Raw genomic sequence first — 16790 nt, 5'->3', positions numbered from 1 at the left:
TAAGTTTGGCTGATAAGTATGTGCTCAATGAAGGACCACGTAAATTGTAAATGTTTACCGTAGGGAAATTGAAGTCAGCTCATTTGGGCTCATATACTGTACAGAACAAAGGAAAATATTTAAAGAACTAACATGGATATGCTCGTATAAATACATCTGCACAAATTACGCGCTCTGTGAATGCCGAGTATGACCAACGATACACTGGTGGTAAGGCCGAGTGACTAGATAAGTCAACGAGAGATATCAAAGCCTGAAACCAACATATTGGTTTCTTGGGTAATTTTCTCCTCTGAACATAATTGTTTCTGGGGTGACTTTGTACTCCAAAAGCGTTACTGTCAGAATTTATACTTAGTGAAAATTTAGATGATCTTCAAAGACAAACAATTCAACTGCCAACAATGGGTTCCAGTGACATTGACAGACAATAAAGGGTTTCAGTGACCTTTGTTCCTCTCTTACTTAGCGAGTTAGCGTTTGGTCTGCATAGATCGGTTTTTGTTATTGTTGAACGTAGCAAAAAACTCTTCTACCATTAACAGGCGTATGACAAAATTTGTGATATACAAATGAGACTGTCCTCTGCTGTAAGTCAAGCAGAGCAACAAATTCATGACATATCTCAAATTCTCAAAAGAAAGGTAAACAAGAAAGATATGCAATAGGAACAAAAACAGAATGCAGATAATGTGGACCGCTTGCCGGCTCATATCATGTCAGAAGGCATCTGAGGGGATCTCACCAATAACTATTGTTGTCAAAGTGTCAAAGTCACATGATGAAGGCTTGTGCTTTACACTTAGCACTAAGCAAAGTTTTGCTCTGGGTTTGAATGAAAATTGTGGTGGTCCCATCTGTTAGGTTGTTCCATCGACTAAGTTCCATGTTAGTGGCTGTAAATCCTGTAATACATTAAAAAATACCAAGACAACTAGACAAGATCACAAGAGTAGAGCCATAGGACCACCATAATTTCAGTATAAACCTAAACAGAAAAACTTTGTTCAACTTGCAAAATGTCCACCTACAGCCAGAAAGTGCAAATAGTCCTCGCAGGTTTGTGGAGCACTTGGTGTTTCCAACCTTTCAATACTTTGGTTATTGATGGGTGAAGGAATATGTACTTGGGAATGGAAGGGAACTATGTACAGGTGTTATTACTTGGGAAAGTACAGTCCAGCTATATTTTTCATCAAGTAAACACATGTAACTTTTACCTTCAAAAAAATGTCTGGAGAACTTTTGCTATAAATTCTTTAATAACAAATTTGGATCAGAATATATATGATAACCATCAATTTCTCAAACAGATATTGCTATAATTTAGACATCCTAAGTCCTTATTTGATGTAAAGACTATGGACGTACATATGTTTTGCATCATATATCTATCACAAGTTCACAACAACACTTATCATATAATTTGTTATTGTTAATCACTTTATACTGCAAACATAAATTTCTCCAGAGTTAAAAACTAAAACAGAGGGTGGACCAAAGAGATTTTGGGAATTTCCAGCACCAAAATTCAACAAAGAAGGATGAAAATTCAGTCAAAGCTTTGCTGCCATTTCAAACTGCAAAGTTGCATTAGTATTTGCATCCGTTTGCATTCTTATTGGTAGGATTCTGGTGTAGACACCTAACATGTCCATCCAACATCCCCTGCTCTAGTTCTAGATAAACCCTGGAAACTAAATGCTTTTAGCAATTGCAAGGTAAACAAGCACAACCAAAGTGAAAAAACTTTTGCATCAGACCATAATATCATAATCTAGTGATTTTGACAACAAAACTTTATTAGGTAAAACAAGATCTATTTTTTTTTTTATGAGAATAAGCTAGGGTTAGGCAGATCCTCACCTGTATTAATCAAAACTTATACTCTGTTGTACAATTTTCTAGAAGCGTCTTCCTCAACTATTACACTAAAGTGAGAATCTATTTTTCATCATTGTGTTAGGCAACAATGGTGTCTACAACAACTAGTTTTCCTTATTATTCTTCCTTCGTCTTTCCTTCCCAGCTTTCTGTAAAGAGACATCATGTACATGTTTTTTCACTTGCTAGAACATATTCCAAGCATCTAATTAAAATTTCAGACCAAGGAACAGAAAAAAATTTGAGGTATATACCCATTTTCACAAGAGCCTTATTAAACAATTAACCCAGCTTATGAATAACTAACTCGTGATAGAGGCTTTATACGCACATGATTTACTACACAACTTTTCTTTACGTGGTGTTGTAATAATTTATCAAGAGCCTATATAGAATGGTGTTTTTTTTTCATAAAAGCAACTTTCTTAAATTGTTCTCGGCTTGAGAAGAAAAACATATTTCGGTTGAGGGTGGCAGACACACATTATGCTACAACAGCAACATGCATAATACTTCGAATTATTTTAATCATGTACTTGGATTTAGCAAATAAAAAGGAACGACAAAAACCTGAAGCAATCTTCATTTTGTAAAACAGTTCGCAAAAGACAGATGACAAGTTCTCAAAACTACAAGATTAGAAAAAATTGAAGTGCAACAATTCAACAAGATTGGACAAGAAGAGCTTGGCTATAATACATTGAAAGATATACAGTACAAATAAGTCGTTCAAATTCTCATAGCAGAATAGCACACCAGACAAACTTAAATAGTGAAAGCATGCCTCACACAATAAATAGGCTGCAATTATCATATTTTAAACTAACAAGACAATAAGTTTGCTTCAACATACGAATCATGCTGGACCTTCTGCAATTCCAGGACACTCTTCACAGCTTCAATGGCAACTTGTCCATTAACATAGTGTTGGCGACAGACTGGCATGTAAACATCAGCCCCTCCAATCAGTTCTGTCTGTGTTTCCCCTGTTTTCCTTAGAGTGAAGAACGCACGCTTACCACATATCTCACATCTAGCCGTTAACTTGGTCACAGAATCAGCCAAGGGTATAACATCGAGAACTGAACCAAATCTCTTTCTGCCAACAAAAAATGAGTTAATAATCGTCAAAACCGGTATTGCAAATAAATTTGGCAACATAATGGTTATCGTGATTGCTAAAAAGTACAGCCACAAACACAAGCAAGGTGTAAAAGAACAAAAATAAATAATTAAATACAGATTCAGCAAAGGCAAAAGGTACCTCAAATAGTCACCATCAAGGCCAGCAACAATTACAGTCTTCCCATCATGATCAGCTGCTTTACAGCAGAAATCATATAGGTCTCCAAAAAATTGAGCTTCATCAATCCCTATGACATCCAGCTGCACACAGAAAAGGAAATCAAGGACAGACACATAATGTTGATAATTGTTCGTATTACAAGTGTGGAATATCAGTCACTCACTCACTAATTAAGAGAAGATTAATGTTCTAACTGACCCAACTAATTGAGACAACTTGGATCTTCACCTTTGTTAAAAGAAACCATAATTGAGCTGGGGTTTTAAGAATGAAATACAAAAAGGAGAAGACCACAGGTTGAGAGATAATTTGCCAGAAATTGAATAGAGGAACGGGATTTGCTCAACAAATACTTGGATAACTCCATGTTATTCAACCTTTTGCTGATCAAACAGCAATTAATCTTGTCCAGCTCTTCAAATTTTAGAGTGCTATATTGAAAAATCAAAATCATTTCCCCAACATAGTCGGGATTAGTTGGCATATGAAGTCACCATGGGTTAGATGACTTCATATGAAGTCATTTTCCCAACATAGTTGCCCTCTTTGCCTCTTTCTGTCTATGCACACTAACTTCCTCTCTTTACTGGTGCATTACTAGGTCTACGGTGTGCGTTGTCCATGCCATCTAAGCCTACTTTCTCTTATTTTCTCACTAATAGGTGCAACCCCTAGTCTTTCTCTCACCCGTTCATTAGTAATTTTATCTATCCTAGTTACTCCTATCATCCATCATAATATCCCCATCTCTGCTGCACAAATGTGTTCCTCATGTTTCTTTTTTACTGCCCAACTCTCCGCCCCATATAACATAGCCGACCTACTATAGAATTCCCTTTCGAATTATTTGTTATCCTCTTATCACATAGTACTCCACTCGCTCGTCGCCATATTGTCCACCCTATACCCATTCTACTAGTTATATCACTATCTATCTCACCATCCTTTTGGAATATCGAAACTGGTCCTTTTGATTAATCTTCTGGTTTCAGAGCGTGGCCAATGAATTATCCATACCTAGCTCATTACTAAACTTACACAACATAAACTCTGTTTTAGTTCTACTAATTCAAAATCCCATTGACTCAAGGTTTCTCTCCACTTTTCTAGTTTTTGTTGAACTTCATCTACAGATGTATCCACTAACACTACCATCAGCAAACAACATGCACCATGGATATATCCACTGATTCGAAATTACAGTAAGATATCTTAAAGACTCGGTCTTTTGTTGAACCCCACATCCAATGGCATTTAGGTAGTGGCAAGGACGTCTTATTCTTGCTGTACAAGTGGAAAGTGAATTATCCTCTATCATCTAATTAATCCACTCAGATCAAGAGCTTACTTGGTCTGTCACCTCTTATTTTGATCGAGAAGCTATGGATTGGAAACTGCACGAGCTTAGTTCCTTAGCACCGCCGCATATCCTCTCCAGATGGAAGGTTTCCTTCTGAGCCTTGCGTATAGAAAGATTACTATCATTTGGGCCCCACACCCTAAAGGGCACTTCTCAATCAAATCTGCTTACCAGTCTTTAGTTGCAGGAACAAGGGAGCAACCATCTTTTCTTAATTGGATGTGCCATCTTCTTACAACACCCAAATCAAAAATCTCTGTTGGTTTTCCAATACAATTTACCTAGTCAAGCTAATCTAAAGAGGGCAAATGTCTTTATGTGATAATGCTGAATAAATGCCTCTTCATCTATCTTGGGCATGTCCACAGAGTTTGGAGTTTACAGGCCAGTTCGAAGATGTGTTTAATATACAAGCCCAATTAGATTTCTGCCTTATACATGTTAGATTAATCGGGAAACTAAAGGGTAAGCCTTACCTTAGTACCTATACAGGTTCCCTACTTTGAGTATTCTAGAAAGTTAAGAACAGTAAACTGTTCCATAAAACATTCTATCTAAGCAAACAGAATGTCTATCAAGCTCTAACTTATGAGAAATTGTATACTATTACACTACCCACGACTACTCAAAGGCAGGCGTACCCCCTATAGTGGAACCCACCTTTTTATGGCCTTGTTGTCCACTTGTTGGATAATGATAAGCGTTTTGAGGAGACTTCATGCAATATTGCAATGCCAGGAGCTGGAGATTTAGGGGACTCATTTGGAAATACTGAGAATCTGAGACTAAGCAACTAGATACAAGCCGAAGTATGGGTCTTGTGAAATGACATTAAAACTCTACTACAGTATTCTTAATGTTGTATTCTTATTGAAACTGACTCTAATACCTTATAAGACTCATATTGTTATTGAAACTGACTCCGAGCAAGTGCCGACTAGCAAAGTCGGTAAAACCTTTGGATGATGATACCAGAGGTCTGGGGCTCAAACCCCACCAGCATCAAAGAGTTTTTGATCTCATTTAAAACAGGCTTGCCAATAAAAAAAAAAAAAAAAACTGACTCGGACATTTTACATAAGTGGCTTTGGTCAACTATATTGCCTCCTTGGTATTTTCTTCCTGTTCTGCAGAGCATCCTAGATCAATCATACCTGATTATCTCGAGAGTAATAGTTAGGAAGAGTCCTAGAGAACGTAATTTTTCAGCCAACCAGATGACCACTTTTGTGATCCACCACAACAACATTCACATTTTACTACCATACCAACTGTTCCATATAGATTGTCTAATTTATTGATGGCATATCAAATAAACAATATACATAATATTGAGCCAAAAAAGACTCCCCCTCGATGTAAAAACAATCTAGGGCATGCTTATAGATTTCAGACGCAAATCAAAATCTCTAATCATATTAATATAAAACAATTCAAATGTACCTTGTCATAAGCCTCATTTCCAAGTTTGTCTCTAAATGACAACAGATCAGGCAAAGCCCAACACGGCAATTTCGCCCCATCATGTGTCACAATTGAATCCAACCCGTATCTCGTATCCTTATCAGACTTTATTATAGCTACACTTCTGCAATTCATTAGTGTTAGGTCTTTAAAACCAATAAAGATCACTTTTTTTCACACAAATTAACACAAATAACCAAAATTAAAGACTGGCCCTTTAAAAAAAAACTCAGAATTAAAGAAAAGAAGCAAAACACAGACCTTCCAATATCAGTTTCCTTCTGAATTCTACGCAGAAGAGCAGTAGTTTTGCCAGCAAACATGGGTCCAACAATCACATGAACTTCACCACAAGTAGACAATTGAGATGATGATGATGAATCCATAAGAGAAGAAATGGGCTTTTTTCTAAAATGTAAGAAATTAGGGGTGGTTTTGTAAATTAGGGTTTGTGGAAGTAGTTGAAATGAAAAAGAAGAAGATTGTGTTGTTGGGAGAGAGTGGGAGAAGATGGATCTCATTTTGGAAATATATAACATTGGTTAAAGTTTGAGGATTTGGTTAAAGTTTTGGTTTTTGAAAATATTTGAAAAAAAAGGAGGGAATAGAAATTTTTTTGTTTGGAGGGAACAAGTGTTGAAGAAGAAAGAAAGTTTTTACTTACGGCTTTTGTGGGTCAAGTGTGTTCAGCAAGCCCGGTTTTCTTTGTGTTGTGGGAAATTGGAGCTATTGAGAGTTAATACCCGAAATACGCACTCCAGACAACGTCTTTGTCTTAAACTCTTAATATCAAATTAAATTTATGGTAGTCGTAATTTCATAGAGTTTGTGAGGAAATGAAATGGAAAGATGACATATGTTGGTTGGTTGCATTGTACAAAATATCTCGATATATCGTGATATTTGGGGATATCTATCTAGATTTCAGAAAAAGATATATAAATATTACGATATGTTTAAAGATATATACGACTATAAATATCGGTGATATTTTGATGATATTTACAATATTTGTGATATTTGATAATATTTGGAGATATTTTGTATATATAACAATTTTATTTAATATTTACCATTATATTTTAAATAAATATAAATAATGTATTATGATATATCAATAAATATCCACAATATCCACGATATTTGTCGATATTTTGGATATATCAACGATATTTACATGTGAAACAATGTCAAATATCCCCAAAGAGGATGATATATCCATGATACATATCCAGAAATTAAATATCAATAAATACATATATCCTAATATTTTGTACTATGGTTGGTTGAAGTTCAACCCAAATAAAATGAAACAGGATACAATTTCTATTTTGTATCTTTTCATTTTCGCCACTTTTTCGCTGGGAAATTTTTTCGCTGAGAGATTAATGGAATAAGAGATGCAAATGATTTTATGAAGCATATTGTATCTCCAGTTCGGAAAACTATATTTATCTTTCCATGATACTTAGAAACGAACTATCTAATGCATACACCTATAAACAAACAAAAATTCCTTTTATCCTAATTATATCTTTCAGTATGAGAGTTTTGTCCAAAACATAATGTTTTTCTCTTTTCATTTTTACTAAGTTGAAATGGATTTTTTTATACAGCAGCCTAGAGCTTGGTGTTATGTTTATTAATAAACACAAATTTGAGAGAGTAATATTATGGGCCATATTTTGGGCACCACCTGATTGTGTTGGCAGACTCTAGAAAAAATCAAAATATTACAAGTATGCCACAACTTGTTTTGTGGAAAATATTGGAGTTATCCCTCACATGAGGATGAGAAAGAAGTGATGTTCGCATAAAGAGGTCTGAGCGCGCGCGCTCAAATTGGTCTAAACCAGTACCCGCGGTATCCATCGAAAACGGAATGACACTTGAGGGCATCTTGCTACCGAAATTGACCTTGCCGAGCGGCCGCCATGTCTCTATTTTCGCAAGTTTTTGCTACAAAGAATAAATGATATTGCAGTTTACTATATAAACAGAAACAAGGTTTTGGAAAACCTAATCCAACACAAGTCTAACACAAATTGAAACCCAATTTTGAGAGCAATCAAGATTGAGAGAAAAATTTTTGCAGAGAGAAAAGCCTGTAAAGAGAGAGAAATGATCTAGTAAGGTGGAGAGACTTTAAAAGAGTGATTATAATCTTCATTCCCACATTATAAAAGATTAGCTCTTGTGGAAGTAGACATCATTAGTCGAACCACGGTACATCTTTGTGTTGTGGTATGTTTTATATTTTATTTGCATTATTATTTGTTATTAATAGTTATTTAGAGAGTTGGGCATGCTAGGTTGGTTGTAGTGGATATTTAGAATTTGTCTGGAGTAGTAGTGTGTTCATATTACAAGTTATCTGTGTAGTGGGTATCGATTGGAATCGTTATTCCCCAACAAGTGGTATCAGAGCCAGGTTATATTAATCTAGATTGTTATCCAAACCTTGCCCAGAAAGTGTTTGACAAAACAACTGAGAGAAGGTTTGAGTTGAAATAACTTGTAGAGATGGACCATTATGTGAATACTCGCATGACTAGTTTGAATAGAGCTAACTACACCTTTTGGAAAACCAAGATGGAAGACTTGCTCTTTTGCAAGGACTTGACACAACCCATTGAGAATGGGGGAGAAAAACCAAAAGCGATTGCTTTGGTTGAATGGAGCAAGCTTAACAGAAAAGCAATAGGGTGCATTCGACAGTGGATTGACAACAGTGTCTTCCACCATGTATCTTAAGAGACTACTGCTTTTGGCTTATGGAAGAAACTCGAAGACCTCTATGAGAGAAAGTCGGCCGGAAACAAAGTGTTCCTCATTAAGAAGTTTGCTAACACGAAGTACAAAGAAGGTTATTCAATGTCTGAGCATCTTAATGAAGTACATAATACCATCAATCAGTTGCAATTGATGAAGATTGATATAGGAGATAAAGTTGAGGTTTTGTTCATATTAAACTCTCTACCCGACAATTGCGAGACGTTAGCAGTTTCTCTAAACGGAGCCGCTAAGGATGGAGTTATTTCCATGGAGATGGCTACCAGGGCATTGTTGAATGAGGAAACAAGAAGGGGTTCAAGAAGCAGCTCCTCTCACTCAGAGATCCTTGTCACAGAGAAGCGCGCGGGGGAGAGGTAAGAGCATAAAACCATCTCATTCTAGAGGTGATGACAGAAGCAAATCTAGGGGTGAAGCCAAAACTCCTAAGGCAAAGAGATAATGTTACTATTGTGTCATCAAGGGTCATTTCAGGTATGAGTGCAGAACACTGAAGAGGGATGAGAAGAATAACTGTGTACATACAGACATGGTAAAGAGGAACATAAACACAGGTAGAGATACTACCGCACTAGTCAATGATGGTCTAGTGGGAATTGTGTCAGAATGTGGTGTGTGCTGTCTTAGTACCTCATGCCATGATACAGAGTGGGTGATAGATATAGGAGCATCATATCACGTCACACCGCATAGGGGATTCTTCACTACCTACAGATGTGGTGAATTTGGTGAGGTAAAGATGGGTAACAGTAGCGTCTCGAAGATTGTAGGCATTGGGGATGTTTATGTAGAAACCAATGTCGGCTACACCTTGACACTCAAAGGTGTAAGACATGTCCCTGACATTTGGCTAAGCCTAATTTCCGCTGGGAAGTTAGATGATGATGGCTTTCTAAACTCGTTTGGTAATAGGGTATGTAAACTAAGCAGAGGTTTCATTGTAGCAGCCAAAGGGAAAAAAAACTTGCTCTCTTTACAAGACACAGGCTAGTCTGTGTAAAACAGAAGCTAATGTGGCAGAATAAGAAGCTTCCTCTGAACTATGGAACAAGAGACTGTGTCATATGAGCGAAAAAGGCATGGAAGTTCTTGCCAAGCAAAAGGCCTTGCTAGACATCAAAGGTACACATTTAAATAGATGCACTCACTGTTGGTAGGAAAGCAACACAGGGTGTCGATCTTTCCAAAGATTACTGTATCACAGAAAGGACAATGTCCTTGAGCTAGTTCACACTGACTTATGTGATCCTATGAAAGTAAAGTCCCATGGGGGAGCTTTGTACTTCTTGACTTTCATTGATGATGCGTCAAGAAATATATGGGCATATAGTATGAAGACCAATGATGAAGTACTTGGCATGTTCAAGATTTTCCATTGCATGGTGGAAAGAGAGACAGGAAAGCCTTTGAAGTGTATTCGCTCAGATAATGGGGGTGAGTATATAGGGTCGTTTGAAGAGTATTGCAAGAGTAATGGGATTCGTCATGAGCAGACCGTTCCCAAGACACCACAACAAAATTGTATAGCCGAGAGAATGAATCGTACCATTATAGAGAGGATGAGATACATGATGTCTCACTCTAAGTTATCGAGAAGTTACTAGGTATAAGCAATGCGCACAGCCGTACATGTGATAAACATATCGTCATCAAAGCCTCTGAATAGTGATTATCCAGAGAGAGTATGGTCAGGTAGAGATGTTGATTATGGATACTTGAGGGTATTTGGGTGCAGGGCATTTGTTCATATTTCCAAGGATGAGAGATCCAAGTTTGATGACAAAGCTAAGCAGTGCATTTTTCTGGGTTATGGGGATGAAAAGTTTGGCTACAAACTCTATGATCCAATTAACAAGAAGGTAATCCGAAATCGAGATGTTGTGTTCTTAGAAGACCAAACCATAACAGATTTCGAAGAGGGTGATAAGCTATAAGCTTTCACTAATGATCTTGTTGATTCAGAACCAGAAGTTCCTACTGTGGAACGTGCAAAAGATATTGAGAATGCAGAAAACCATGGGTTTGAAGCTTATGACGATGATCATATTGCTCATGATGGGATAAAACATATTGATATAGAAGATGCAGATGAAGTGTATGAACCACCACCTGAGCAAGTAGAAGTGCATCCTCATGAGCCACAAAAAGATGGTGTAAGGAGGTCAGACAGAGAGAAACAAACTTCAACCAGGTATCCACCACATACGTATATTTTACTATCTGATGGTGGAGAACTTACGTACTATCAAGAGGCTCTTGAAGGTACAGACAAAGAGAAATGGTTGAAGGCCATGCATGATGAGATGGATTCTTTGCATAAGAATCACACTTATGACATAGTTGAGAAACCGAAAGAAAGAAAAATTCTCAATAATAAGTGGATCTACAAAGTCAAACATGAAGAGAATAATCCACACCCAAGGCACAAAGCTCGCCTTGTTGTGAAGGGATTCGGTCAAAGGAAAAGGCATAGACTTTGATGAAATTTTCTATCTTGTAGTTATGATAACTTCTATCAGGGTGGTATTAGGTTTGACCACAAGTATGAACCTAGAAGTTGAGCAACTAGACGTCAAGACAACTTTTCTTCATGGAGACCTTGAAGAAGATGTTTACATGGACCAGCCAGAGGGGTTTGAGGTCAAAGGCAAAGAGCACCTAGTATGCAAGCTGATAAAAAATTTGTATGGGTTGAAGCAAGCACTGAGACAATGGTACATAAAGTTTGATTCCTTTATGGTGAAGCAAGAATACAAGAAGTCTGTTTCCGATCATTGTGTGTTTGTTCATAAATTTCCATATGGGGATTTCATAGTGTTCTTGTTGTATGTGGATGATATGTTGATAGTTGGCCCGAACATCAACAAGATATCCAAGTTAAAGAAAGACTTGAGTAAGTCTTTTGAGATAAAGGATTTTGGCCAAGCAAAACAGATACTTGGAATGCGGATCACTCGTGACAGAAAGAGTGGGAAGTTGTGGCTTTCTCAAGAAAGCTACATTGATAAAGGTGTTGAAGAGATTCAACATAGATCAAGCGAAGCCAGTCAGTTGTCCGCTTGGTGGCCAGTTCCGCATGACCAAATATATGTGTCCAAAGGGTGAGCATGAGCATAATGAAATGAAAAAAATTCCTTACACATCCGCAGTGGGCAGCTTGATGTATGCAATGGTGTGTACAAGACCGGATATTGCTTTCGCTGTTGTTTTTTGTCAAATCCGGGTAAGGAGCATTGGGAAGGTGTTAAATAGATATTGAGATATCTCAAGGGCACTTCCAAAGCGTGTTTGTGTTTTGGTGGAAGTAAGCCCTTACTTGAAAGCTACACTGATGCATACATGGCAGGTGATGTTGACGCGATGAAGTCCACCTCCGGTTATCTGTTTACTTTTACAGGGGGAGCAATTTCTTGGCAATCTAAGTTGCAAAAGTGTGTTGCCCTCTCCACTACAAAAGTCGAGTATATTGCAGCCACGAATATTGCAAAGAAATGATATGGATGAAGAGGTTCTTCGATGAACTAGGGCTAAAGCAGAAACAGTTTGTAGTTCTATATGATAGTCAGAGCGCCATCCATTTGAGCAAAAATCTGAGTTTTCATTCTAGATCCAAGCACATACATGTGCGTTATCATTGGATTAGAGAAGTATTCGAAGACAAGTATTTGTGCATTGAGAAGATCCATACGGACAAGAATGGGTCGAATATGATGACCAAGGTCTTACTGAAAGGTAAGTTTGATGTTTGTTGTGCTATTGCCGGAATGGTAGCACACTCCTCTTGTTGATTTGGAAATTGCATGGAGGTAACCCCCCTCACTGTTCAAGAGGGGGAGATTGTTGGAGTTATCCCTCACATGAGGATGAAAAAGAAGTGATGTTCGCATAAAAAGGTCTGAGTGCACGCGCTCAGATTGGTCTAAACCCAAGGCGCGCCCGTGCCCTTGTCACTGGAAAACGGAACATGCACTTGAGGGTGCGCGCGCTCAAAATTGGCCTTGTTGAGAGCGCGCCCGCGCCCATGTCTATTTTCCCAAGTTTTTGCTACAGTAACCGCGAGATTGCGGTTTACTATATAAACAAAAACAAGGTTTTGGAAAACCTAACCCAACACAAGTCTAACACAAATTGAAACCCAATTTTAAGAGCAATCAAGATTGAGAGAAAACCTTTGTAGAGAGAAAAACATGTAAAAAAAGAGGAGTGATCTAGTAAGGTGGAGAGACTTGATAGGAGTGATTGTAATCTTCCTTCCCACGTTATAAAAGGATTAGCTCTTATGGAAGTAGGCATCATTGGACGAACCATAGTACATCTTTATGTTGTGGTATATTTTATATTTTATTTGCATTATTATTTGTTGTTAATAGTTGTTTAGAGAGCCGGGCATGCTAGGTCGGTTGTAGTGGATATTTAGAATTTGTATGGAGTAGTAGTGTGTTCATATTACAAGTTATCTGTGTAGTGGAGATCGTTTGGAATCGTTATTCTCTCTCTCTCTCTCTCAAAAGCATCCATTCCAAATCATGCAATCACCTCCAACACCAATTCACATAAGAAATCATCTTTTACACTAAACCTCAAATCCATTATTTTTAACCCGAAAAACCCAATTGGTGAAAATCGCTCGTGTCTTACGAACGACTTTGTGCTGTCGTCCCAAACTCTTGAACGATTTGACTTGATGGTGTTGTCCAAACTCTTAAACGGTTTGATGGCGTCGTTTGAGTTTCCTACTAACGATTTGGTGGAGTCGCCCAAAAAAGTGGGGGTCTGCCCGACACAAAATATGGTTGTGGCATACATGTAATATATCATTTTTTTTTCTGGAGTTTGCCCAACACAATTTGGTAGGTGCCCAATGAAACTACCTAATATTAGTGCAAATCACAAGCAAAACTCAAATAAACTTGTATTACATGAAACATAAAAGAACAAAACAGAACAAGAAATGCAAGGCCTTCACTAGAATATGGTTATCTAGTTAACAAATCGAAAATAAGTAGTATAGTGGTTCTCTAAATTTTTCATGAAAGGGGGTCGAGAGTTCCACCATATACTCTCTCCCTGGGTTAGAGCAACCTCATGTCTGGCACAGCTGTCTGCTCCTAAATTAGACTCTCTCCATGTTGGAGTGACATTTAATCCATGATGCTTTTTCCTTCAGAGATTGACATATTACCTTAACTCTTTTATGCGTTGTGTTATTTTGGAAAGCTTGAACAACCGATGAGGAGTCGCATTCTACCCAAATATATATCTAACTAATTTATACCGATGAATTAAAATTGACTGATCTATTGTTGAACAGTTAAAAACATGATTTTTATGAATGGAGAATGAAATAGGAGGAAGCTAGTGATAAATCCGCGTATGATCGAGTATTTTTATGCTTCTAATTAAGTTTTCATTATAAACTTCAATTCTCTAGCTTATTTATAATATCACGCAATGCTTTATTAAAAAGTGAAAAATTGTCTTAATCCCTAGTGATAAATCTATATCTATCTCTACAGTAATAAAAACTACTAGCATGAATTCTAACTAATTATCTTTAATTAATCAATCTCTAAACAAGCATTAAAAATCTTTATAGTAACTGCTACGTTGCATTTCTAGACGAAACCTCATAGTGCTATAATTGTACCATGCCACGTGTTCAATAGTAGCATACATGCAAATGAATATCACATCTGACAACAAAGCAATCCCTTCCATTTATCACACATCTTCTTATAGATAGATCTTATATTAATTCTGACTTTTCCATAGTTTTTTTTAGAAATGAATTATTTCAATGTACTCAGTATAAATGGTGAAAAACCCTAAACCGTACCGTTCATAAAACCCTTCTTTTTCTTTTTCTTTTCAAAATAAGCAAAAAGTAGTCAAGATGAGAAGTAGAATATGTTCCATTGTTGTTCCCATGCAACATCCTTTAATAGACTATTTGAGAGGTAGAACCGAACAGAGAGACCCTTCAATGAAATGTCTCGTTAATATATAGGGTTAGTTAGAATTACCCCACTAGTTGCAATTAGTGCTACCCCCTCATTTTCAAAAATATTAGTGATACCTCCCCCAGTTGCAAGATCCAACTGCTTTTTTTTCATATGAAGAAACATGACCGTTGGATCTTACAAATGTGTGTGTGTGTGTGTGTGTGGTGGTGGGGTGAGTCTAACTAACCCTAACATATAAGGGTTGGGAATCAGATTTGTTGAAAAAGGGTACTGACTCGGAATTTCGGTGACACCGAAATTACAACAACTATATAAAAGAAGTTAGGTTTATTTTGACCTAATAACTTCAAGAGAAAAGAAAAGAAAGATTAATGATGGTACTTGTAAAGTGAGTGATTGAGTGATTCATTCTTTGTGAGTGATTGAGAGCTCCTCTTATAATCTTCTTGTTCATCTAGTGAAATCATCTACCTCGCCGTGTGGATGTATAGTTGTACGTATACATATTGTCGAACCACCTTAAATCCTTGTGTTGTGGTGTGTGTTCTTTATTCCATCTCTTCACTTGTTTATGTCTTGCTAGTTGAAAGACATATTGGGTTTTTGCTTGGGCATTGTGAAGAACACTTGTCTTGATTAAAGATCACACCTTGGTGGTTGATCTTGTTGTTGAGCACTTGTTTCCGAATTGTGTGTCTGTCACAACAAGATTTTTCTAGAGATTTGAGATTTTCAACTTTACTTGCAGGTGGTTCTACAATTATTGTCACCCTTATTTTTGTTCCCTGTATATTCCCAAGCTCGGTTCACTTATTCATTGTCGCGGTTTTAAAGTCTTTGTGAGGCATTTGTGTTTTTCGAGGCATCTATGTTTAGATCGAAGTCCATTATGAGTTGATTGGACATGCATTTTTATTTTATGTTTTTCCTTATCTTCTTATATCTCATCCTATTGTATTTTTATTTAGATATATATTAATAAAACTCTACTTTACTGATCAAAAAAATATATTGATCTATATTACATATTTTGAAATGGGTGGCACCCAGACCATGTTTTTTATCTCAGGGGAATGAAAAGGTGGCATATGTTGGAGGAAGTTCAACCATATGCCTCAAATCATTTACATTGCAGCCTTTCATGTGCCATTTTTTGTTGAGAATTTTTTTTTGTTAGAAGATTGTTGGAATAAAAGATGCAAATGGTCCTACCAAGTGTATTGTATCTCCACTTCAATTTTATCTAGTATAGTATGGGAAAACCATATTTATCTTTTTAAGATATTTAGAAACTATCTAATGCATGCACTTGTAGGCAAAAAAAAAAATCATTTTATTCTAATTATATCTTTAGAGTTTTTTTACTTAATCCCCCAAAATTTGTACCCTCTTGTGTGAAAAACCCCTCATTTTTTAAATCATTAGTGATTGCCCCCACTTTGTCAATTTTCTGTATAACAGACGTTGGTATTTTGTATATTGGCAAATTTGCCCCTAAGTCAAAATTGTAAAAACCCCCCATTCAACTAAACTAAAAACCACATAAACAAAAATATATAGCGATGCCACTTGTAAAAACATGTATGTATAGAAGAAGCAGGTCTTAAGCTGAAGTTTGCAAAATTCTAAGAATGTGAGCAACTGAGTGTAAAATCAATGAAGGAAACAAATGAAGTTTCTAGTGCAGGTTCCACATCAGATTCCAATTTTAGAATCTCTTCAACCAATTATCCTCTGTACGAGAGGAAAGCCAAGCTATTTGCGGTAGCCTTTTTTGTCTGTAAGATGCATCCAGGATGAGCTATTAGAGATTCTAACACTTAAATTTATACACTGCCATTGTTTGCTTGCGGGATGTCTCTGAACTCACCACCATGACTAGAGCTATTTGCATTGCTATGAGAGGTAAAGCCAAGCTGGTCGCAATAGTCTTTTTAGTATGTAAGACACATCCATGACACACTATTAGGGATTCCAGCGCTTGAATCTACACTACCACTGTTTGCTTGGGGGAAAGCTA

General features: G+C 36.9%; 1 protein-coding gene across 1 annotated transcript; it reads right to left on the bottom strand.

Annotated features, from left to right (window-relative positions):
* Positions 1 to 2555: 2555 nt before the first annotated feature.
* Positions 2556 to 6791, bottom strand: LOC147503949 (thymidine kinase a-like). Its single transcript, XM_086557095.1, has 4 exons — positions 6276 to 6791; positions 5994 to 6138; positions 3149 to 3270; positions 2556 to 2983 (listed from the first exon to the last, which is right to left on the bottom strand). The coding sequence occupies exons 1-4, from the start codon at positions 6551 to 6553 to the stop codon at positions 2707 to 2709; spliced, it is 822 nt and encodes a 273-aa protein (XP_086413221.1). The 5' UTR covers positions 6554 to 6791; the 3' UTR covers positions 2556 to 2706.
* Between the last annotated feature and the right edge of the window lie 9999 nt (positions 6792 to 16790).

Source organism: Coptis chinensis, chromosome 4 (assembly GCF_015680905.1).
Source record: "Coptis chinensis isolate HL-2020 chromosome 4, ASM1568090v1, whole genome shotgun sequence".
NCBI lineage: Eukaryota > Viridiplantae > Streptophyta > Magnoliopsida > Ranunculales > Ranunculaceae > Coptis > Coptis chinensis.
This window is presented reverse-complemented; position numbering and strand designations above follow the sequence as displayed.

Excerpts from the sequence above, each read along its gene's own strand:
- LOC147503949 (XM_086557095.1), bottom strand. The coding sequence starts at position 6,553 with ATGTTATATATTTCCAAAATGAGATCCATCTTCTCCCACTCTCTCCCA. Across the intron at positions 6,139-6,275 it reads AAGGAAACTGATATTGGAAG|AAGTGTAGCTATAATAAAGT; the intron begins GTCTGTGTTTTG and ends AATGAATTGCAG. Across the intron at positions 3,271-5,993 it reads GAAATGAGGCTTATGACAAG|CTGGATGTCATAGGGATTGA; the intron begins GTACATTTGAAT and ends TTCTGTGTGCAG.